The sequence below is a fragment of the Falco peregrinus genome, chromosome 2 (genome assembly GCF_023634155.1).
Source record: "Falco peregrinus isolate bFalPer1 chromosome 2, bFalPer1.pri, whole genome shotgun sequence".
Classification (NCBI taxonomy): Eukaryota; Metazoa; Chordata; class Aves; order Falconiformes; family Falconidae; genus Falco; species Falco peregrinus.
The window spans coordinates 68,097,989-68,123,805 of record NC_073722.1 but is presented as its reverse complement, the minus strand read 5'-3'; the positions used below and the strand labels follow the sequence as shown (position 1 = coordinate 68,123,805).

The window sequence follows — 25,817 nt, the reverse complement described above, 5'->3', positions numbered from 1 at the left end:
GCATATTACATTCACATGGCAGTAGATGCATATGTGTCAGTGCCACTGGCTGGAATTATACATGCATAGCAGAAGAATATGCTTCTTTATGGTGAAATGTGTAAAGCCTCTTACAGCACTGATCACTGGAGGGAGCAGATTATTAAAAGCCAGTCAGAATATAAACCCAATTTGGAAAGCATGACTGTTATCTATACATTCACTCACATACTGTGTGCTTCTGGTTTTAACCATTTTCAATACCAACCTTAAGCCCTGCTGCTCCCTTCTCTCCTGCTATGCCAGGCAAACCAGGCTCACCCTAAATGCAAAGAAAACACAAGCTGGGGTTAAGAAAGACATGATGAAGTATAATAACAGCATTTCCCCTGCTGTCTCTTATTGGGTAAGTAATGATAAAATTAAAAAAAGACACTGTAAATACTCCACGGTTGGGCACAAAAATGCTTTATTTCATCAGTTAGGGTGGCTTAACTCTAATTAACTCCTGTATAGATAAGAAATATTTTTTACTGAAGGTGGTAGAAATACACAGATGCCAAACTAAAAAAACAGAACTGTGACTTCTGATTCTGAAAAGCTAGCCAATTAACCTTAAGAGGATAGCCTTCCCAGTAAGACCGCCAATGCTTTCTTCTTCTCTGCAACTCAGACATACTACAAGAAATGTTTATCTTAAATGTTTCTGACATTTATGCTTCTGGTTTCATACAGAAAGCAGATAATGAAGAAAAACGAGAAGGTCCCATTCCAGAAATGGAAGAGTTTAGAACAGACAGCTTTTTAATTTTTTAAATATACCTTACTTGTCCTTTTCACACTCCTACCAGTGGCTGAAAAGTAGATTTAAAAGATTTTAAAATTTTCACCATTACATCAATGTTCCAAATTTGGGGTATGTTTAAAGTATAGTATGTATATTCTTCCACAGCTCAAGGAGTCATAAATAATTTTCATCAGTCAATCAACAAATAACAATTACTTATAAATACCCTTTTTCACCCCAAATGTAAAAACAAAACCAAAAAATAAAAGAAAAAACCCCGAAACAAACCATTAAAGATATTTCCTAGTGTTTATTTCCCAGATTTATGGAAAAACCCCACAGATATTCTTTATTTTAAAATGATAAAGCAATGGTTAGACTTTTTTGTAAAACAACTAGGGGTGTTTGCTAATTAGGTAAAACCTTCTGCAGAAGTATGTCTCAGTTTCACAAGAAATACCCATCTTCTTTGGTAATCCTCATGTATACAACTGCATGGTACTTCTAGGGTGGCAAAGCACATTAAAATAACACCCAAAAAAAGATTTCAAAAAGCCTGCAAGTAGGTTCTTCTGTAAGCCCTTTGCGATATAAATGTATAGAAATGTGTAAAAGTTAAATAAATAGCTAATATAGTAATCAAATCAGAAACAGTAATTCATATCAGAAACTCAGTGGACAACTTTTATACAGTGTTCAAACTTAGCAAACATGAAGAACCAACCTTCTACTCAAAAGTTACAGAGGAGTTAAGATAAAGGCTTGTTGCAAATGCAACAGCATGTATCTTCCAATCTTGCATAAAAGTCTTCCATGAAGAAAGGACTTTTCCTTACTTCCACAGTCATATTTTAATCATAGATACATAAACTCTGATTGTCCATGAAAGTAGGTTCCATTCTATTTCTAAATTAGGTAACAGGATCAGCAATTACATCTTGATTTCATTAAAAGCTGGGCTATTTCAAAATATAAAACAAAACCATCGAAGTTCTAGTGAAACACTAGTGAGGTATTTTCCAAGCCAGAGAAAAAGTGTCAGGTACCATTAATATCACAGGGAATTAAATAGCCATTTGAGTCAGCCCTTTTTTCAAGGCTCCTTTGTACTACCGTAGTTCTAAGGCTGATACAGTACCACAGGCATTTGATACACGAGTGGTCAGGATTTGAAGCTGTTGGGAGATTAGGCATAAGTGTCCTAAAGGATTGACCCAAAAGGCACTTGAAGAAAACTGCCAGTTGACAAAATGAAGCAGGAGGGACCAATGAATATGCACTTGTTTCTCCTCATCCCCACACTCCAAACAAATTTGTTTCTGTCCCCTTCATTTTAAAACAGCTGCTGTCAGCTGACACTTTCAGGGATTTAAATCTCTAAGCAGAGGGTTGAGGTCCCAAGCCTGCACTTTCCTCCCAGGTTTACACATCAGTGCCGAGTGCAGACAGCTACTACTGTGATAAAAAGGAGACTGCAAAAATGGGACAAAAGAATTATCTTATTTTCTTCAGAAAAAAAATGAAAACCTCAGGCTGTCACCTAGTCAGAGTTAATCCCTATTCACACCAACAGTCTCATTTCTGACCTATATGCAACCTTCCTATGGCCAAGGCTACACTTCTGGCACTGAAAGTACTAGGTATTAGCATAGCAGAAATTAGATCAGAAATTAGAGGGCAAACCTAGGACAGCACAGAAATGACCCTGTAGCTTTATGCTTTTGAAGTGGATTATCCCTCTGTTTCTAAAGGCCAGAAGAACAGGGGCTAAAATAATTTCCTGTCATATCTGCAATAGTTCTTTCTCTATTTTGGAACCCTGTTTTCTTGTCCATACAAGGAATCAGGGAGTAGTAAGATGAAATAAAAATGTACAGCACATAAGCTACTCTATATCCTACCCCTGGTGAACATTCTCAGTGCACAGCAAAACAAGCTTTGTGCCAGGGAGCCTCTCTTTTTCACACTGCGTGCCTTGTAGGCATGGCAGTCTGGCTTTACCGGCATATATTTTAACAATTCCATTAAAGCCCAACGTTAAAAATCACCCAACCAACCACCACCAACAAAAAGAACTACAAAAACCCCAACACCCCTGGTTTCCCCTCCAGCCAAACCCCCAAAAAGAATAAAGCATTGACAGACCTCCCACCAGTTAGGAAATTCCAAAAGCAGACATGAAGGAAACCAGCAGCAAAACCTAACATTTTGAAGGCGAGTAGATTGGCAGCTCTTCCCCTTGTTGTACACTGAAGTACTGTGTTATTTTAGAAATATTGGTCCCAAAAGACGATTTTGATTCTTGGCATGAAAATAATTTAAAATACTCCTCTTAGGACGTACAGATAATTACTTTCTGTCCATTTAGTTCCTTTTATTTATTTATTTATTTATTAATCGAAGCATATCTTAAAACCGCATACAGCTCAAAATGCTGTAGGAGTATGCTTCAGCCTCACAGGTTAGTATTTGGAGTTGAACAAGAAGTATAGCTGCCCTTTAAAAGGCTGAAGACACACTGCTCTTCAAGGAGTGATGCTTGCAAGGGAAAACTAGACATTCAACAATGTCATCTGATGCACTAATTTCAATCAAACTGCTTTTCAACTTGGTAAAATGGGAGAAGCTATAAAACTAGATCCTTAATCTCACGTGTTTTTTACATTCACCAGGCCATGGGTAATGTCTTTCCTGACTCACATTGCAGCCTTGCTTTAATAGCACTAACAACAAAGGTGTTAGGCTGCAGGAGCAATTGTCTTCTGCACGTCATCTAGCTTTCAGATCGAGACTTTTTTTTTTTTTCACAGCATCACAGAATGGTTGAGGTTGGAAGGCACCTCTGGAGATCATTGGGTCCAACTCTCCCTACTCAAGCAGGGTCACCTAGAGTTGCACGTCCAGATGGCTTTTATCTTCAAAGATGGGAACTCTACATCCTCCCTGGGCAACCTGTGCCAGTGCTCAGTCACCCTTACGGTAAAAAAATGTGTTTGCTGCTATTCAGAGGGAAGCCACTGTGTTTCAGTTTGTGCCCACTGCCTCTGGTCCTGCCATGGGGCACTGCTGAAAAGTGCTTGGCTCATCCTCCTTGCACCTTCCCCTCAGGTGTTTGATCGCATTGATGAGACTCCCCCTGAGCCTTCTCTTCTCTAGACTGAACAGCTTCAGCTCTCTCAGCCTTTCCTCATAGGAGAGATGCTCCAGTTCCTTACTCATCCTCGAGGCCCTTTGTTGGACTCTCTCCAGTATGTCCATATCTTTCTTGTACTTAGAAGCTCACAACTGGACCCAGTGCTCCAAGAGTGGCCTCACCAGCGGTTTTTCTTTTCCATATGAAGAGTAACTTTGTCTACACTGCATCTGATTTTAGGTCATAACTTGCCTTTCTGCAATCATGAAATCCTGAGAAATCATTCAGGGACAAAGAGACCGGAATCACAAAACCCAGACATATTCTAAAACCTTCTAGTGCCTACATAAAACACAACCCACTTTCCCAATTAAAATTATAATGAGGGCCACACTACACCCTCACACAAGAAGAAGATGCAAGGCACAGAGAAACTGTGTGAAGCCACCCTCAGAGCATCCCCTTGAAACTCTTCGCTGAAAGGGATGGACTGCAGAGAAGATGCTGTGGGGAGATGTGAAAGGTCTCAGTACTCTGTTTAAAGGAATTGTCACTAGCCCTTTCTGCTCTTCTGCATTCTTATTCTCAGCAAGACCACACAATAGAAGCTGTGCTGTGCAATGAAAATCATGTGGGACAACCATAATATACCATAACAAAAATAAATTATCCCTACTGGCACTGAGATGGGCTATGATTTCTACACACTGGCTCAGCAATGTGGAGTTTAACTGAACTATGGTTGACAAAGAAATAGTCTAGTAGGATGCTGTGCTACCAGCACCATCTTATCTGAATATACTGTCTACCAAGATATTGCTGCATTTGTAAAAGCAGTAACAAAACTACCAGATGTACAAATGTCCTGCCCGAAACTGATAAACCCGCACACTGCATCAGGAATACTTTAGGTCGCTTTTAGCTTCTGTTTCATATAAAATTGTTTTCTCTTGCCTTTGAGTAACTGCACCATCCCCAAAAAAGGACTGTTTTCATGACATGACTCACTACACAAATAGACTATAAAATGTTAGAAAATGCTAGAAAAGCTCCTTTTCCCCAAATTTCTTGTAAAACCTATGTAGTACTAGAAGGTAATTCTCTAGCCTCTTGTTTATGCAGAAAAAGACACTGCCACTAGAAGACTTATAAACACTTAAGTCCCCAGTTATTCACTACCAGTATCCAAATTTATTCAGATCCAGTTTGCTGAATTCACAAATGGTCTCAGAATGGAGGAAATAAAATTTTCCAGCAAATGTGCTATTGTTCTTTCACTGACCCAAAATCAAGCAGCTTAACTCAGCAGGATTGTAAATGTTCCAGTAATTTATTTGATGACCACTTAGACAGAAGAATGCTGTAGACTCGGTGGGATTTTTTTTTTTTTTTTTTGCTGTTGTTTATATGCTGTAGAGAAATTTCAGGGAACCCATCAGTGGAACGGTGATGGTGCATTTTCTAACAGATATGTTGTGATGTGGTGTTTGCTGTCAATAACAGGAAGTCTTTAACATATTACAGGAGCTAACCTGTGGATGGAGGACTGCCATTAATACCAAATAAGTCCCACATGTTAACCCCAAAGGCCCTGATGGGAGGACAGGCACTTTGGTTCCTCAAAAGTAGCAACACTCTAAGAAACTAAGTTACTGTCACTGCTGTGATGAATTAGAAAGAAGACTGTTCCATCAGTAAACTGCAGTGTCAAGGCATGACTGAATGAGTTATGCAGAAGATCACCATTAGCTATTCAAAACCTGATAATTTCCAGAACTGGCTTCAACAAAATGCTCTGAGACTCATAAATATATGGATTTTCTTTCCAATTAATATTAATTACCAGAGCAAATGAAATGCTAACATGCCAGGAATACACCAAAACCAAGCATTCAATTCAGGAGTTTCAGACAGTTCAAAGAATAACCAGAAGGATGCTCCTTTGAACAGCACATGAGAACTCCTTGGTTTGTGACCTGGCACTCTTGAGCCTATATTTATTGTATAACTGTATTAACATTGACAGACTGTCTCTGTCTTTCCTATATTTGGAATATAGGAAAGAACGTCTTTCAGCACTCTGCCCAATACATAGGTGTAGTAATTTCCTCAGATACTCCTGTGGCAGGGGCAGTCTTAATGCTTACACTGAAGCGAATATAAATTTGATGAGCACTTAAATGTGTAAAGCAGTGCTTGGGCTCTGTCACTAATATGAGAAAAATCTGTCAATATGGACTCATAAAACCTACTTCAGAACAGGTCTGAAAATATTTCACCCACTTAGTCCATATGAAAGGAGTCAAGGCAGCTGAACGAATGCTTCTCCTTACTGGAGTGCTTTGTGCCCTGGAGGCATATACCTTCATATCCAGAATTAATCAGCTAAAAATAACATGGCTGGAGGCCCCAGATTTTCTTTTTTGTAAGAGAAAAACAGTCTGGAGGCTGCTGTTCTGAAATAGGTTTGGTTTTGGTGAGATGTATAACTGCACCAGCTGGTTGATATCCACCTCACCCTAAAGAAGAAAAGCTGTCAGTATTGCTATATTTTTTAGTCACTAGAATGTAATCAATTTTAAGGATAAGGAAATAAAAGAGGCCCCCAAACCTAATCCAGTCTAATTTTACTCTAAAATATATAATCGAGGACGGAAGGGAAAAAAGTGTTTTCTCAGACATTGTTACTATGATTTCCATTTCAACCCAGGGTTGAATTACTGCCTTTCAACTTGCTTTTCACACCCCCCACCCCCCCAAAAGTAACTTAAAATTGTTTGTTTAAGGACTGGAAATCTCTCCTGGCCCACTCACCAGCTGAAATTAAGTGGAAAGACTCTTCAACAAGGCTCAGCTGGCCTGCAAAACTGCCTGAGAATTTCTGAAGTGCATTGAATGATGTTTCCTTCCTTTATGCTTCTCTACTTGAAGAAAATGTTAGTACACACTTGCTCTCCCTCATTTCTCTAAAGAAATGTGATAATAGTACTTTAAAAACTGTCCCCTACATAATACAGTAAACACTGATGGGGAAATACATGTAAATTAGAGTGATGAGAAGCATGAAGAAAGCAATAAGAAATGTGCACACCCAGACTCTATTGATAAGAAAGGAAATATTTCTTAGGTTTATCTAATTGCTATTGTCAAACTCTGAAATAATTTGAAATGAAGGAACTACCCTGACCACACATTCTGTTCTCAAGACACCATTGCAAAAAGACAAAACCACCCAGTACTATGTAAGAAAAAGCATTCCATGGAAGTATAGAGTGAGGAGTTTATGCACTCCAGACAAACCCTATTTAAAAAAAAAAAAGTTAGTTGCACAGACTCCAGAAACTAGGCTCCTTCAGGCCAAATGCAATCCTTACCTAGGGAATCTCCCTTTTTCTCCTTGTGTTGTCCTGCAGTCACCGGGAGTCCTTATCAAATCAGTACCACTAAACATATACCAGAATACGTATGCCATGCTTGCATAGTCAAACTTTCCAAGAACCCCTGGACATTTCAACATGATTAAAGTAGGGATCTGATATCCCTAGATCACTGCAACCTCGTATCTCCATGCGCACATAATCCTTTCTCATACTGTTTGAGTATCTGAGGACCTCTTGCCACGGATCAAGAAAGGGAAGATTGTCTTCTGTGGCATCTTGCTAGGAAGCAACCTACTACAGGTGGATTGTACAACGGTCTGCAAAGGAAAGGGAGCACTCAGAAAGACTCTCCAACCTATCTCAGAAGGCTTCTGTCCATCCCAGGGATGACACTCTCTCTAGCTGCAGGTATTATTAGGCATCTCCTTTCCAGTTACTGTTCTCAACAAGATAAGCAGTGTGGCTGTAGTTTCCCAAATGCAGGAACAAAGAAAGAATGTTAATGCCCGTGTAAGCTACCTGTAATGTTTCATTGGATTTGGCCTAAAAGAAAAAACGTGTGAAGTTTTTATGGCAATGATTTTGCTACTGCTCCTAGAACAAGAAAAATCTACTAGTTAACAGTCCTGCAAAAACATGTGGGTCATGTAAAATTACACTTACTTTATTATCTAGAGATTGTCTAAGAGAAGTACTTCATATGTTAAGGGATTAGAAATTTGTTTTAAGTGCACTCAGAATTTATGATCTCATTCCCAGACCTATTGGTTGTCAATCGTCTCCCATAATCCACTATTTCAATTAAAGAAGAAGTGAAGGGAAAGGAAAAGGAAAATTACAGAGACACATATAAGATGGAGATGACCTAGCTCTGTATTATTCAACTTAAGGAGAGAGCACAGCTAATTCACTGCTGGCATTCATCAGCTGAAAGATATTTCATTGTCCAGATGAGGAAAGCATTCACACACACACTTAATTTTAAGCATGTGCTTAACACTCACTGCCTTTTAAGCTAAGAAAAAATATTAACTTGGAACTCAGGACACTGCACATGCTGCTGTTTGACAGAGTGAGCTCACTGATTAAAAGGCTAACAAGACAGTAAGGCTTTTGTAAAGCCTTTTAACTACATAACTTCTAAAAAGGGGATGACTTGCATCACACATTCAAGTCAAATTCCACTATTCTGCAAATCAGCATGAATCTGTATGAGTAAAGCCAGGAGTCCCAGCAGCCAGCTCATAGTACAGCCCAACCCTTGAAATTATTACTCTGGTCTTTGTTCAACAATATCTTCTGTGTCACAGTGCACTGAGAATCTGTTTTTTCATAGAAATTGGAAGAATGGACCCTTTGGTAGCAAACTATTACCATGGGAGTCCTAGGCTGCACTATACTTTCTAACTTTTGATAAATACTGCATCAGTTTAACTTTATTTCTACCGCTGTTTCCAGGTAGCAGAATTTCTTATCTATTTATTGAGAGGTAGCAATACTCAACTTTCATCTGCTTAGTATTATATGAAAATAATGTATTTTCTGCACATAAGGAAGTGATTGCTAGTCAATATCAACCAACCATGAAAACAAACAAAAGAATGTGAACACATTTCATTTTTATCTGTAAGGTTTTTGTCCCGGTTATCTAGATTTTAGTTTAGAATTTTATCTATTTTTTTCTTAAAGGTCAAAAGTAAAACAGTCCAGCTACGCTAAAAATATGCTGACATCTTTATTAATGTGGCTATAATTTAAGAATGCTTTCAAAGTTTTAGGTGCCTTAAATATTGAAATAAATCAAATAAACATAAAACCATAAACTAAAAATGTTAGGAGGCATTTTAAAACCATAATTTAAAGTTGATAAACAACATCTGAAGATGTGTGTGCATTTTCCCTTAATCAAAGGCAACTGCATATTTCTTTCCTTCTTCATGACTGCAGGTAAGTTTATGTGGTCTCCTAAAAATAGACATACAGCAACTTTGCCAATACAGCTTAAAAATAATTCCACATCTCCCCAAACGACACTTTAATAATCAGATAAGTTTTGCACATTTGACTAATTTCATCAACATCCAATTTTTGTGCTCATCTGAGTGAAGATTTCTGACTAGAGTTTATGTGATGATGCTATTAAAAATAAAGCTCTTGGATAAAAAGTGAATCATCAGTTCTATTCAATGTGGTTTGCAACCTCACACTGTCCAGTCTTCTTACATCTTGCTACACATCCAAAGAAAATTATGCTGCAAAGTGTGCCTTCACTGGCTTTTCACTCATACTTTGGTCACAAAAATTACTTGAATTATGTACAGCAACAGCATCTGTGTTGGCAAGTACCATTGTCTCCCATTCATTTTGCAATTGAATGCAACTATAAAATATGAAGGAAAAAATCTCAGGTCGTAATGCAAATTTGTTTCATACATTTTATTATAACTTCTTGTGTGCTATATATAGCTAATTCTGAATATTTTTTCTTTTGTTGTTCCACAGGACTGACAATAATCAATATTTTAAAAATAAGTTCCTAGCATTCTCACTATCATGAAAGCGAAATAATTGATTATTACATAATTTCTTGTAACCACTGTCAAAACACAGGTCTCATACTGTACGTTATGCTATAATAAACAATATATTCTTTTTGTTAAGAAAGAGGACTTAAAATTAAATTATTTGAAACATCTAAGTGCTTTTATTCCTAGGGCTGTTGGGGAGGGAAGCAGAAGGGTTGTATAATGTGATCCTTATACACTACCATCTGCTGCTGCTTAAACATAGGGAACAACCTATATCATACATTTCCCTTTTGGTATTCCCTGCAAGTGCTTTTGAAGTTCACTGGGAATGTTAGTGCTTGTGAGAACAACAGATGGATAGTACAGTTTACAGTCAGGGAGGCATATTATTTAAACTTCACCACCCAGATTTGCCAACAAACCTTAGCAATGCTGTGAAACAGCCCTGCTGCTTTACTGCGACCCCTCCTTATGGATGGCTGTTCTGAACTATGAGTTAACTTGGTGATGGCACTGAAAGATGACACTGACTTGCTTGAGTTAGCATTTCCTCCAAGTTGTGTTCAAGAATATTTTTGTTTGTTCCTCTGCATTTTCGTCCCCAACTTCAATTTCAGATTATTCTCCACCTGTGTTTCCAGTTTCTGTTTATTCTCTATTTATAGGTTGCATTAACAGTGTATTGGCACTGTATAAATACCCAATCTTAACGTAAGTGTTTGCATCATGGGACTGAGTTAACAAACAGTAAAAAAAAGAATCCACAGGAAAATATATTTGTAAATATACTGTCTGAAGTTGCGCATCGCTAACACACATTTCTCTCTGGAATCCATCAGTCACCATCAAATCTGAACCACCAGATCTTCAGCTTAATTAATTACATTTGCTGCCTGTTCAAGTAAAACTAGAAAAAAATACTTCAGAGCACAAACCAGATTGTACAGTTTTTCAATGCAGCCAATTCGAAACCACAGCTCTGGATGTAAGGTTGCATATTGATCATGTGAACAAGCCCTAAGTAGCTTTAATCAACTACATAAATAATGGCAGTGCTGACAAAGTCAGTGAACTCACCACTTGTCCGTCTCTCCCTGGAACACCAGGCACTCCAACAGAACCCTGGTGGGAAACAGACACCAGTGTTTAGCAAATTAAACAGGTCGTGAAACCTTTCATCTCTTAATACAGCACTTAGAAATGATGGTAAATGCTTGCTTATTGTAACTGCAATAAATTTTTCAAAACCTAATTTTTATCCAAGCTGAGTTCTCTTTTCAATTGAGATTTTATACTAATTAGACATGTTCTCATATTGTACATTTTAATGATTGCCGCCCTGTATGGCCTCTTCCAGAAACAAACTTCAAGCTGATTTCTTTGTAGTGTTGTGGATGCTTCACAAGAAACGAAAGAATTAAAGTGCAATTCCATTTAGTGCTCTCAATAAATTCTGAGACTGATCCTACAAAATGGAATTTGGCACCTGAACAAAACCATTAATGTTTCAAGAGGGATGCTTGAAGCTCAGTAACTGGTAGCACCTATCTGTTTTAAGGCTTTTTGGAGATAATCTGCAACAGTTCAGCCTGACAGTGCAAATTGCAGATAGTCTTTTGAATTGCATCAGTATTACTGCAATCAATATTTAAAAGCCAACACAAACCAAACACAAGGAGCTAAGAAGGAAAGCAAAATATCAGCATTGACTTGTAACATCAGAAAGATAATTTTACAAAGCTCTCATACTATAAATTTCTGTATGATGGACAATGTTTTTGAAGGAACTTGTGCAACTTGGTACAGATGTTCAGTGAAAACCTGAGGCATAAGGAAAGCAGGAAAACTGCATATGCTTAACACAGCATTCTCCTAGTTTTACATAATACTGGTATCGCTTAGCAAGGAAACTGAAAACATTACTTTTCTTTTTCATTTATAAACTTTGTAACAGGATACAAAACCATAACAGCTATTTGAAAGGCTGGCACCCTAAAAAGAGGACAGGGTACTGGGAAAGACAGAGGCTTTGTTAACAGTGAAATGTGCAGTTTCCCAGAACCCTTACAACAAATAAGCACCCTGTGAATCCCTTCATGCCCTGCTTTGTCTCCATCCCAAGAATCAATGCATGACATTTCCCCCTCTATTCATATTGGTTGGATGTTCCACTAGAAATGGTTTAGTCAAAGGGCACCAACACCCAAAGGGAACACATCCAAAATGGATGCACATGTTTGTCAATGAATAGAGTTGAGAAATCCTGTGAAACAAGAAAAGAAGCAACTCATGAGGACCACAAAATACCTCCAACATTTGAATGCCCAGGAGGCTCCAGCTCATAACAGAGCTGCAAACCACTAAGAAATAATACACTGGCATGTCAGCATATCTCCATGACCCAGAATGCTCTCCCCTTACTCCCAAAGCTTCCACTTTGATGTTCCTGTTGGCTCTTTTTGCTGGATGCGTGGTTGTGACTGCTACCCGCTGCAAAGGGGGCCTAGTGAACATTTTCACATCATTGTATAATTTTTCCAGAAAACTAAAGACAAAACTCAGGAGAATATTAAACCATCAGCCTTAATAAACTATCCTAATCATAACAGTTCTTCCTCTCAGTGTCAGTCTTCTATAGCTGTTGATTTTTCTTATGAGACAGAGGATGTTAGAAAGTGTAAATAAAGTTGTTTCTACCATGGCAAGTACAAGTTTATCAGATATTCAAAAGGTCATCATCACATAGGTTTTGCTGATGCTGTACATGTAACATATCCTCCTCCCTGAGTCTTAGGGTATAATTTTATAATGACAACTTAGACATTAGTACAGCTTTACAATGCTGCATTCCCTCATTGCTAAACATGAGGGGTAGTCTTCTCCTTCAACTTGCAAACCCTATACAGCTCACATCTGACAAAATTCCACCAATTTACATGCTTTGGGATTACATTTTTACATATCAGCAGGTTTTTCTTTCTTTTGTTGAAAAAGTTCCATTTGAACAGATGCAAGCAAACCTTCACCCTAGAGAATATTATCGCAGAAGAAATAAAACAGAGGTGGCATCCTTCTTGCATATGTTAAAATTAAGCCTGTTTTATTAAATATCTTCCACACAACTTTTTAAACTTTTGAAATTATCTAGAAAATTACTTGCCTTGGTGGTGCATGGGTGAGATGCTGGAGAAGTGCCACTTACTAGCTGTTATTGCTGATATATCTAGAACTGTTTTAATGGTGTAATTCCATAAATCCTAAGCTCACTCCATCAAACCGAGGCAGTCAGCTTTAATGAGTGTAAATAATGCTGAAAGCATTCCCAGGAAGTCAGGTCTCCGGTTACTGAAGGAACAGGAAGACACCGGCAGACCACCTGAACACTGCCAACCCAGCACCATTTATCAGCAACACCTATGTCCTTTGTTTCTGCTGGTCAATTCTTTAGTCATATGGCACTGATCTACTTGAGTAAGGACATGCATTTAAGCAGAAACTCTATCTCTCCACCTTTCACAATGTTTTAACTTTGGTTTCCTAGTCATACCAGTGCGTGAGTAAGAAAATTGTAGTGACCTTTTCACCTGAAAGTTAAGCAGACAGATTGAAAACAGTCTGCTCTGTATTTCTTGAACTTCCTATGGTGGCGGAAATGAGAAATCTGATGTCTCACATTATACGGCTGCATTTTGGAAAAACAAAATTCAGAGCCTAAACTAACTGATTCAATGCGGTGTACAGTAGCTAATTCCATTCACCTTTTCTGCTCGCAATTTGGCACCAGGAGGAATAATCACTTTCACAGTATTGTTTTTTATACTATACCTTTTGTCCTGGAGGCCCCTGAGGTCCCTGCAAAGGGAAAACAATTCAATTAACATCATAACTCTAGCCAATTTAAACCAAAATGAGCAATTAAAACTGTCTTATTGTGCAAGCACTCTGATACTGGATGGAAACCAGCTTATGTTTTATACATCAAGTAAAAATTTATACTAAAAATGCACATTGGATCTGTTCCCTTCTCTTTTGGAACTGATCTAACTACTAACTGGAAGACGCAAATTTTCCCCCTTCTAATCTTTTCTTTTCCACCCATCTGTTTCTTCTAATACTGACAAATCTGTTAACATTAAGACAACTGTGGTTTTTCTCTTTCTGATACCAGCTAACAGTTAGCCAGTTGTGTGTCCACAGTAATACATCTGCTTGGCAGCATAAAACCAAGGTTTAGGCAGACAGGTAGCTTTTAAGATAGAGAGAAGCATAAGACTCAAAAACTTTTCACCTTCTAGGTGTCAGCATACATGACTATCTTTTACCCAATATGTGATCTGTGCCATCATTTGCAAGTTAAAAGAAAAATCATTAAGAGTTTATTTCAGAAACTATTAAAAATGCCCCTGGGAAGTAAAAGAATCACCGTTTTATCCTGAGAAGGCAGGAAGAGATATTTCAATTCAGGAAAGCTTAACTGCTTAATGTCATACAAGAGTCAAAGTCTTGTTAATATTAATAGAACCCATTTCTCATCTGGTGTCTCTGAAGTACCCAGGGTTTGTGGCCACAGTGGAGAGGGGAGGCAGCAGGGAAATAGATCAGCCAACTATGTCCTTGACATTTTGGCATTCCGTTTTGGTAAGAGCCAGACCACATATACTACAGTTCTTACTGTTTTCCCCGTGTTCTTACTTTGGGTTCTGGTGCTGTATCAAGGAAGGTGAATTCTGAGTCCATGAGGGTGTAAAACAAAAAGTCAAAACTGGAGAATCCAAATCCTTCTGATGTGTGAAAGAACAAAAGAAGAATTGACAGATATCAGAACTGCAATTATTCAAAAAACCAGCTGCTTCAAAATGCAGGGCCAATTTTATTCTTAAGGTAGTGTGAAGTTAGGCAGAATCCTCCACTGTTGGCAGATGCAGGACTTGTTGGAACATTGCTCCAATGCAACTTTAAACTGCTAACATGGATAATCTCCACTGGTGGTAATTCTGGGTCCTGGATCCACTGATTTTTATGAAGTCTTGCAATTTCAAAAGTGGATTCATATGTCTAAGGTTGGGCATCAAACCTTGCAAAAACATAGATTAATGTTGCTTCTTGAAACTTTTGCCTCGTTGTCTCAGCAGAACTACGTCTTATAAGCATCTCCTTTTCACTGCAGGGACATATTTTGCTAATGGAAATTCAACTATGAGGTAAAGGATGAAAAATTCCTTCTTCCTGCACTCAGGACTGGTGATGATCACAGCAATGAGTAGAGACACTATCTGCTTTTACAGAGTGGAGAAAAAATCCCTGCAGCCCACTGCATTTTGGAAAACCTGCTGTTTAAATCAGGTCTTCTTTTCAGTAAATGCCTGAGTTCTAACCCTAAGATTTGCTAGAGGCTGAGGACACCAGTAATACTGAATGTGGTAAATGAAGAACAGCCTATTTCTTAAGCATTGCTTGTAGTCTCCAAGAACACTGGAGACAGGGAAAAAACTAGATAAAACAAATCAAGAGAATGTTGATAGGTTAAAGTGACCTGCTGGGGAAGCAATCACAGATACAACAACATACTCCACAAACAGCTTTTTTCCCCTTTCTTCCAGAGAGTGAAATAAGTTTCTTTCAGTGTCTGACATCATGGAAGGTGATAAGCCAGGAACCCTCTCCTTCTTCTGTGAGAAAGGTGCAGGTCTGACTAACATCTTAAAAACTCCAAGAAATTAATGCACAAACTAGAGCTTTCCTACATCACCGTTACCAAAATAAGCTCCAGATGTCTGCACCCTGGGCATCAGTTATCTGTTGACCTTTCATGTATTAACCAGTTACATTTTGGGGGAATTTCAGGTCTTAAGAAAAATTCCTCCATCAATAGGCCAGACCAAATATAAAACAACAGATTACCTTTATAGGTCATACCTGCTGCTTTTACGTTCAAGGAATGGATATTGCCTCTTCAGTTTCTAGCTATTTAAGAAGCTGATAAAACCTGAAGACATTCAGCTATATTAAATTACCATTCAGGAACCTTCAATACAAATTTACTACTTAAAGGTAAAATGATCATTCACTTATTATTACCATCCCCCAAAGTAAACTGTTAAATGTGCTGCTCTGTTGAGCACTTTATGCGTGGTGCTTGCAGCTGTGAGCCTGTGGGATGGATATAATTCAAGATGTTGCAGGTGTCTCCAGGAAAAGGTCTTTTCCCAGAATTTCCCCCTCACCATTGCCATCATTCCAGCTCCTCCAGAGGAGTTACTGAATAAGAGAATATTTATACATAGCATAGTCTTGCTCTTATTGTGCCTTCAAAATGAATCATTCAGAGAAAAGCAGCAGCAGATACCTATCAATAAATAATTTATACAATTAGTAGTTTTCCATTTCGGGTACTAAAGGCTTTCTCAGATTGGAAATGGCTCCCATTGCTCATGCCCATTGAGCTACCATGCCACTTGACAAAAACAGTCCCCAACATTATGGCTACCTTCAGAAAAGCTATGCTTAGAAAACCAATTGTAATTAAAACCTTACCTAAAGTGACACATTTCACAATTTACACATGATAACAACGGCTGCTTATCCTTTGACCGTTCAGACTGTATGATATAGCTGAAAGGGAACAATTTTTATTTAAAGCACTGCTCCCTAGCAATGGAAAAGAAGCTCAAAGCCACTGGAAACTTAGCAGCTCATCCATTGAAATCTCCCATCCCTCCCCCACATAAGCCTGCCAGCAGCCACTTAAACCAGAAAACCTGAAATTAAATTACTAACAGAAAATGACTTCAAAAAACTGTAAACCACTGCAGAATTGCTGTAAATTGCCTATTTTCCGTGAGTGAGTTACATTCTCTGAGCAAGGCACAGAACCACACTGGTGAGATAGAAATAAGCAAGTATTCTCCCAAGTACAATCTGGGAGAAAGAGAAGAACATGAAGGGATATAATAAAAAAAACCCTCAAGACTTGAGTTCATTTCCAGAGGTATAATTGATAGCTTCTAGAAGAACCTATATAGGAAATTCAGTAAGTCCACATGGATTTGTCCCCTCCCCGGTTACTCTACTGAAATGGGAAGAGTGCTGTGTTGCTCACTTGATGAACAGACAGTACGACCAGCAATCAAAATCTCTATGTAGGGCTTGAGACAGGAGCAGAAGGCAAGAAATACGTAAAGGTTTCCAACCAACTCCTTAGATTGTTTTGCTTTTTCTTTCTTTTTCTTCAGCTGTTCTCTGTTCCTTAAAAGCTGCAGTAGTACCAAAGGGATGCTTTGCAAATGCAGACTTGGCTAAACTTCATTTTGGATAGCTCTTCTGGTCCAGGCTGCCCAGTACAGAGAGCTACTACCACAGCTCTCCACCTCATTCCTCTCAAGCCCAAAGCCTCTGCTCTGCAGTGACCATGCACTTGTGAAACACACAGTAGTCTTCAGTAGTTGGAGGCTTGATCTACTACCACAGCTAATATATTGTCATTCAATCTCTGTCACTATCATCCCTGGGAATATGAAGGAGGTAAAACAAAAGCCTTTAAGAAAAGAGCTGTAGAATTCTTTCACTTCCTGCCTATATGTATGTTATCTATAATTGATCAACAAATCACTCTATAATAGTCTATGCAGATAATGTTGATAGTAAATATTTGTCTTTTGCCTGCATCATGGGAAGCTGCCAGAGTTTCCACGCTCAGAATCAACTCCTAAACCATTGGTGACTAATGTTAAAAAGCTCATTTTATAAGGAGCACCTAGGCTTCAAAAATTCCCATGAAAGTTTATGAAAACTGTTTGGATTACGTGACTGCTTAACATTTTAGAAAATTATGCTACTTTGCTTTAAACTGATACACACGTTCACTGAGAAACTTCAGCTGAGAGGGCTTAAAATTTTCGTTGTAAGGGTTGCCCAGAATAGGAAGATAACTAAATACAATAAAAATTAAAAATAGTTCTGTTTCACATACCATGAACACTTCAGAAGAACCCTTTGCCATCATATGCAATTGAGTAAACTATCTAGGCAGCTATGAAAAGCTATTGCAGGGCTTCAATGAATTAGGTTCTCATTCAAACAGCTCTTCAATAGGAGGATGGAAAAGAAGGTGTATTGCTCCAAAGAAATTCAACTGCTACCTATGTTTCTCTGGAGATGGGGAATTATTTGATAGTTGAGCACTTGGAAAACTGGGTAACCAAGGATAAACAAATGTTAATAAAAGTCTTCTATGCAACTGTGTTTTTTAAAAGGTAAAATATTTCCACTATAGATGCCATTCTTCAATCACTATTTTCTTAAATCAACAGACCTCCAGCGCTTATATCATATCAAACCTTGGCATCACAGAAATGATCAAATGAAGTTCAACACTTCAGTTGGGCCTTCACAAATAACTATATGGAATAAATAAAATAACAATAATAAAAATAAAAAAACAACAAAAACTGAAAAGACTGACCTAAATGTAGTTAGAACAAATGTTCTGAGTACAGAATTCGTCCTAGACCTCCCTTCTATGTTACAATTATATTTTCCTTTTAAGCTTACTCTGTTCCTTGTGCTTTAGCAAGCTGTAAAACAAGAAATAATTCTGCCCTGTAAAGGTTAAAGTTGCAGTTTCAAAGCACAGTAATTCAGGGAATGATACATTAGCAACAGCCTCTCAAAGTGTTTTTATATTCAACTTCTAGTGACTTAGTTATTTAACATTTAAAGAAATGTATGAAATAGAAAGTTCGGGCAATTTGCAGGTCTGGGGCAGCAATAATGGTTCTTTTTACAAGGTATCAGAGTTCATGGACAGTAAGCACAAACACCAAATGAAAACGCCTAACAAAAATACGATGAAAAAGTGAATGTTTTTGTATACTGAAAAAGTTATATAGGAAAATACATCACAATGGTACAATACACTGTCAAACAAAACCTCTCTTTTTTCCCCCAAAGCTTTTGAATAAAAGACTTTTTCAAGCTCCCACACTTCCTATGTAAAGTAACTAGAAGGCCTCTAGGAGACACTGTGTCTATATTTCTACAGGACAAAAGAAGTTCCAAGACTGTTCTTGAGAACAGGTATTTCCCTTTTGGTGCCTATAAGAATCATCAAACACTTAAAATAGAATCATAGAATCATTTCAGTTGGAAAAGACCTTTAAGATCATTGAGTCCAACTTTTAACCTAGCACAGCTCAGTCCACTACTAAACCACTTCCCTAAGGGCCACATCTACATGTCTTTTAAATACCTCAGGGATGGTGACTCAACCGCTTCCCTGGGCAGCCTGTTCCAGTGCCTATAACACTTTCAGTTAAGAAATTCTTCCTAATATCCTCCCTTGGTGCAACTAGAAACAACTTCTCATCCTATCACTTGTTAATTGGGAGAAGAGACCAACACCCACCTGCCTAGAACCTCCTTCCAGGTAGCTGTAGAAAGGAATGAGGTCTCCCTCCCCTGAGCCTCCTCCTTTCCAGACCAAATAACCCCAGTTCCCTCAGCTGCTCCTCATAAGACTTGTTCTGTAGACCCTTCACCAGCTTCACTGCCCTACTTTGGACACACTCCAGCACCTCAATTTCTGTCTTGTAGTGAGAAGCCCAAAACTGAACACAGTGTTTGAGGTGCAGCCTCACCAGTGCCGAGTACAGGGGAACGATCACCTCCTTATTTCAACAAACCAATTTCTTACTGTTCTAATGACATAAAGAACTCAAAAAGAAACCTGAACTAGCAGACGTACATGAAGAGGAAAGCACAGGTTTCATACAAAGTATTCATCCGCATTTCAGTGGAACTTGTGTTCTACCCACTGATCCCATTTTCTGTGTTTAACGGGCACATAACGCAATTCTGACAATGTGTTCTTGCATGGTTAAGGAGTGTTTCATAAAGACTGTAATTTCTAGAGTATTTAGTATTGAAAGGTGCAATACTTTAGTATTAATTAATTGCCTAGATAAAAGAATGACCAGCTAAGAAAACAGATTAACTACGATGGGAAACCTTATATAACTTCTGATTGAGCAATGCCCCCCTCCTATGCTATCTACCTTAGCTGATGAAAAGAGCAGCAATAAGTGTTAATTAGTGCTCAGGCAGAGCTTCTTATCATCATTCTCTTAGTTATTGTTGTGGCAACCGTTACTGAAGTACAGAGGTTACAAAATGCCAAAGCCTATTTTTCCTGAGAATTCCTGCAGTTTAAGGCCAATGCAATTGTACTTGAGAAAAAAAAAAAATAGTTGCCGTGAGAGGCACGGGCTGAGAATTTCTGTTTTATCTGCTAGTTCTTGGTAAACGTTTGCAGCTAAACAGCTAAAGAATGATACCTCATAAAATTTACTGTGAACATGCTAACAGAATGAAACAAAGAGGGCTGCTGCAGGACTTTGGCAATTGAAAAGAAAATCACAATTGGTAGTTTCCTGGAGGAGCTATGAAGGTTCACACCAGCTGAGGATCTGACCTTGACCATTGGTCTAAAAGCCTGAATTGAAGCCAGCAACACTCCCCAGTTAGTTCTGCCTGATCCTTCTGAGTTCATTTAAACCTAAGATGAAAAATTAATATTAATTCATTTTAAAGATGTGATATTTTGCAGACTCAACTGCAAGGTCACAATTTTCCACTGCTTTTCACAGAAATGGCAATATCCTTTGGAAGGACATCCTTCTTATTCTGAATAACTAGTAAAAGCAGTAACTATAGGTCTTATTTTCTTGAACAGATGCCCAGCAAGGTTGTATAAGCACAAAACTATTAGTTTGGAAAACAATATATCTTAAAGCAGAGGGATTTTGCATTTGGGTTAATCATTATAGTATAGATTTCTTTTGCAGAGAGACACCTTTACCTGAATTTTCTGGTTATTCTGGAGATTCATTCTGTTCATGCAAAACATCTGTAAAATTACTTACCTGTCTTTAAAGCCAGTTTTGGGGGATAAAATAATATACGGGGTTTTTTTCAGTGACAAGAAGTGGTTGATTCGTACATTGAACGTGTTTAAATTTAATTCTTTTACAAGGAGCTGAAAACATTGCAAATTTTGTTCTTCCAAATTTTTTTTACTGTGCACTAGTTTAAAATATGTTAAACACAAAAGCACTAAAAACTCTTCCACGTGGAAATTAGAAACAAAACCACCCCATGCACATCTTCCATCCTATTGCAGTTTATGAACCGGAAAATTTTGATCATCAGTGTCAGCTTTTGAGATTTCCCATCACTGAACACCTTAAGTTCTTATGAATAGTCTGGAACTGAAATCCTAGCTCTTGGGTAGAAAAGAATCACAAATTCATTTACAACTTATTCTGAAAATTAGAAGATAAACCAGAAAAAAACGTATAGTATTTAAGAGTCCTTATCACCAGGAAAAGAAGACAAATGGCATGGGAGTAAGGATGAATTAGGAGAGGCAGGACACAACTTTAACTGAAAAGGTTGAAAAGCTAAGGAAACTACTGGCCTTCCCTCTTGCAGGGCATATATTTTGCTAGTTCCACATAATATTTCAAAACTTAATCCCTTCGGTTGACCCTCTGCTTGGTCTCCCTCTGCATTCTCTTAATCCTTTCTGCACACAGGAATGATAGCTTCATCTCTTGTAGAAAGTAGATCTGCAGGGCTTTCAAGTGCAACAGAAACCAGACACAAATTGCAACTAGTTGTTCTTACATTCCCTTCTAACATTAAAGATGCATACAGTCATACCTTTCTAACTTAAACCTAAGCCTCCATCATGCTTAAAACCAAATTGAACTATCTTGGGTTAAAGAGAAAACAGATTCTTCCTGACACAGCAACATATAGAGCCCAAACCCCCTTGTAAACAGCTCTCCCAAACATCTCAACTGCAAGAATAGAAGAGCAATAGAAGCATACTGGCACTCTGACAATCTGGAAAGATTTTCAACCAGGAATGCTATTTTCAACAAACAGGATGCTAACTTGGACTCCAGACTCTTGGTGTGAAACAAAGGCAAGTCCTTACAAAAGAATTCCTGCAGAATTAACCTAGAAGTTCCTTTGAGCAGAGATCTCCACGTTCATTTACTTTAAAAAGATAATACATGGAAAATGCAGAAAAAGAATCTCAGGTAGGCAAAGGCCTGTGTTCTCCACATCAAAATATACCTATTTTCTCTGACAGCACAATTTTACAGCATACTTGTTGGGAAATCAGCCATTTCTGAAGTAGTGTCTCAATTTCCAATATGTTTGTAGAGAGATATCTGAGTACAGAAATCCACAATGGAAAATGTCGGAAGCGGCTAGACAACACCTGAATAATTGTACCACTTTCCATAGGGAAGAAAGTCTGGAAATCTATACTGGCATAAAGAGCATGTCAGAAGCATCCAGAAGAATAAAAAGAAATTAATTACCTCCCTGATACTCTGATGCTCTTTACTTGATCTACACACAATGTAACATTTAAGCTGTCAGCCTGACTTTTAGAGCAGGCATTTGGAGCTGGAAATTCATGTTATCTGGGGTCTTTCTCTAACTCAAGCTTGCCAATTTGATATTTTAAACACCTTTTTTTCTTTATTGAAACACACTTGCATTTAGAGAAACAGGTCTGTAGTAGCTCTGTATTCTTACACACAAATGGTTACTTTAGAGCAGTGGGAATCTTCTGAACGTGGAGACTAAAAGGTGATGAACTATGTTTTGCTTTAAAAGCCCTCAGGAATTCTGTGAACCTGAAGATCTGGTCTTGAATAGAAGGAAGACACTGTTGTAGAATCTGAGTGAGTTTTGTCCAGAGGTCAAATAGGACACTATTCCAAAGAAAACAAAACTAACAACCGCCCTCCCCCCCCCCCCCCCTTCCTAGCTATTGCACCTATTATTAACAGACCCTCAGAAACCAAAAGGACAGAACAAAACAGAGCCCAAAAACGTGCAAAAGCCCTTGGTAATACATTTGGGAGGCTTTGATTTTGGTTTGTTAAACAATTATCTTGAATTTTAAAAGTACAGCACTTTAACTGGCTGATCACAGCAGGTATTTCTGAGTCTCAGAATCTTAGTTTTTTCTTCAAAAAATATTGGATTTTGTCAATTCAAAATGTTTTGCAATTTGCCAAGTTAAAATATCATCACACCTGTTTAAAACTTCATAAATTCCAACAGAAAGCAATCATATCTGCACTGATTGCTAAGCATATAATCTTCCTCCTCAGAAGCATTCAGGAATCAAAACCACATGTCACGGGCTACAATTCTGTCATCTCTCATAAAAATAGGAATGACCATGAGTGTTTAGGGAGAACTTAAGGGAAAAAAAACTCCGTATGTTTCACAGTTCTGGGAATATGTGACAGGCAGAAACTTCTGATGCCTTACCCTGTGCCTGAAGCTGATTTACAACCAGTGGAGCTTCAATTTGCTTTGAAATGAATAGGGTTAATTAATTCCTGATGCAACAGAAAACATCTACTCCCATATCTTAATATTTGTAAAAAATGCATTCATTTGACTATTACATTCTCACACACACACAGAGGGAAAAATACAAAACCCCAGGAGAGAAGAATATTTGAGAGTTTCAGTATGCTGCGCTGTTCCATCAGGCAAAGGGCCAGAGCTGTTGCCACAGAGACAGCTGGGATTTTGGCCCTTAAAACAAGTACATGGTTCTTGTGCTGCTCCATGGTCTCAAGATGGAAACAGCTCAACTTCAGAGACAGTGATAAGTGGGGGCCAGGAACTGGGAACACCTGGCTCGGCTCTTTTTTTGCTTTGCTATGCCCTTGCCCTTAGCTGTTTTATTTCCCTCTACTTATGGAAGTTAAAAAAAATTGCCTTATGTAATGGGCAACCGTATGTAAAAAAAGTATGCTGTCTTTCTCATCTTTTCTTCACAAGTGAGGCTTCAAATAGTCTGTGACAAAGGAAAGTTAGGAAATACACAGCTATAAAGCTTTTTGGAATTTCTCGTTTTAAAAACTGTGTATGTCATGTATCTGTTACAGTTTCTTAATAAACTGGAAGAGACAAATACTTACTGTCAGTCCTTGTTCTCCTGGTTTTCCTGGCTCACCCTGACAATAAAAAAAGGAGAAAATAATTCCAGTAACATGTCTTGAAATCAGTTTTCTACCTAATAATAAAATATCTTTAAAATTCCACTCTTAAACAGGTATGGCAGCTGACTGCAGATTAAATATATAACCTTTTTTTCTTTCTAAACTACTAGGCCAAGCCTCAGACATTTTAAGAGGCCAAGTGCTATTTCACAATCTTGTAATGGTATAGCTCTTGAGGCAACAGTTAAGTATCGTTGTTCTGACTCTGTTCCTTGGTTCCAAATGTAATATTCCCTTGCAGTCAATGGCGCTAAAGGACAAAATGAAATGCTATTTTCACATATGTGCTGAATCCCCCTGTTTACATATTGCAAAATTACTGCTTTGTGTCATCACCTCCGTTAGCAGGCATAACTTACCATTGGAAATTATCATGTTCCATATAAACCCATGAATATTGGTGTTTTGAAGCCATGCAATAATTACTCAGCTGTTAAATACTTGGATTGGCTTTTAAAACAGTAATCCTTCATTTTGCCAATGTATTCTCTTTCTGTGGGCACAGATCTACAAGAAGTCAGGATCTACCTTCTCCCCTTTCTTCCCATATGAACACATACAACTGTCTGTAGACACAGTAAAACATGTAAGTTGTACAATGTGAACTAAAAATATCCATCCAAAAAACAGTTCCTACCATTTGAGTGATCTGGTTTATAGATCACTCCCTTATAAACCCAAGAAAGCACAGGGCAATCCATATGCTGTTGTATCAGCACAGCTGCAGGATCTTCTTTAGCAGCTTTGTTATGAAAGAGAACTATCAAAAACCTGATAACTGTTCTGAGGTTGTTGTTCTTGGCAACCAAAAAGAATCAGAACTGCTTCTCCGGGTATGTGCGCATTCCATTCAGAAGAAAACACACAGGAGCATCTGCACCCCAAGACACCCAGGAGAGAGAAACCACACAGGCATAGATTTCTGACAGCTAATTAGCCAGACCTGTTGGACTTTTCATCTCACTCTGAAGCCTTGCTAACTTACATATACAGTAATCACACAGCCTGATGTGAGCATCAAGAGATCCTCATAAATGTTTGGAGATAATGGTGAAATAATTTCAAGAGTTTGCATCACACTCTTTTGTCTTATTACCAGCAAAAATCCTTATTCTCCTTTTACTTCTTCTTGGAGGTGTTAAAGTTTCAAAGTCTCTGTGCTGGTTTCTGTGTGATGCAAAGGGAAGTAACCTATTCTAGGTATCATGCCATAGGAACGCAAGTATGTTCTGGTTCCAACAGGTTCTTCTGTTGACATCCAAAGAAAAGTTTAGCAGAAGGCTTCACAACCTTTTCTTACACCCCTTCCTTGGTTTTTGCTCTCCTGGCAGTAGGCCCAATGGCATTTCCCTAGCATTTCTACCTCCTCAGCTCTAAAGGTTTCCTGCCTGAGAAACCAACACCTTTACATCTCTAGAAGCTTTAAGTATCTGTATCAGGATGAACACTTCCAGTATGCAAGGTGGTAATGACACAGATGGAGATGTGTGGGCACAGATGGAGAGGTGTGGGCTCACAGGCTGCTCCCAGCCCTGCTACACTGTGGAAGAGAAGTAATGGTGGCTGCTGGAGTTGCTCACTGTGCCTTGCTACCTTGGCTGCCTGACTTTTTCAGGATACACAGCAAGTGTACAGGCATGGGGAAAAGCAAGGGCCAAAACATCATCTTATAGCTCTGGTGATTGCAAAGCTCCTTGCTTGAGCAGGACAGGTTGGAAGAAAAGCCCCTGCATTGCCTAGCACTGCAAGGAGGGTATTACTGCCTTCTAGTTGTGGTTGGCCACTGTAAGGACATCCTTCTATAGCTGTGTGATGTTGCAATGTCCCTGCTCATAACACAGTGTGGCTACTGTTGTTCAGCTCTTCAGCTCAAAGGTCCACACAAGCCTTTTAAAAATAGAAAGCTGT

General features: G+C 38.4%; 1 protein-coding gene across 1 annotated transcript in view; it reads right to left on the bottom strand.

The window, feature by feature from the left end:
* Nucleotides 1-25,817, bottom strand: part of COL25A1 (collagen type XXV alpha 1 chain) — a 324,158-nt gene that overhangs the window by 66,274 nt on the left and 232,067 nt on the right. The window contains exons 12-15 of the mRNA XM_055797890.1: nucleotides 23,829-23,864; nucleotides 13,633-13,659; nucleotides 10,885-10,929; nucleotides 248-301 (exon numbers count right to left, since the gene is read on the bottom strand). Of these exons, the coding sequence (XP_055653865.1) occupies nucleotides 248-301; nucleotides 10,885-10,929; nucleotides 13,633-13,659; nucleotides 23,829-23,864 (162 nt within the window). The remainder of the gene's footprint in view (nucleotides 1-247; nucleotides 302-10,884; nucleotides 10,930-13,632; nucleotides 13,660-23,828; nucleotides 23,865-25,817) is intronic.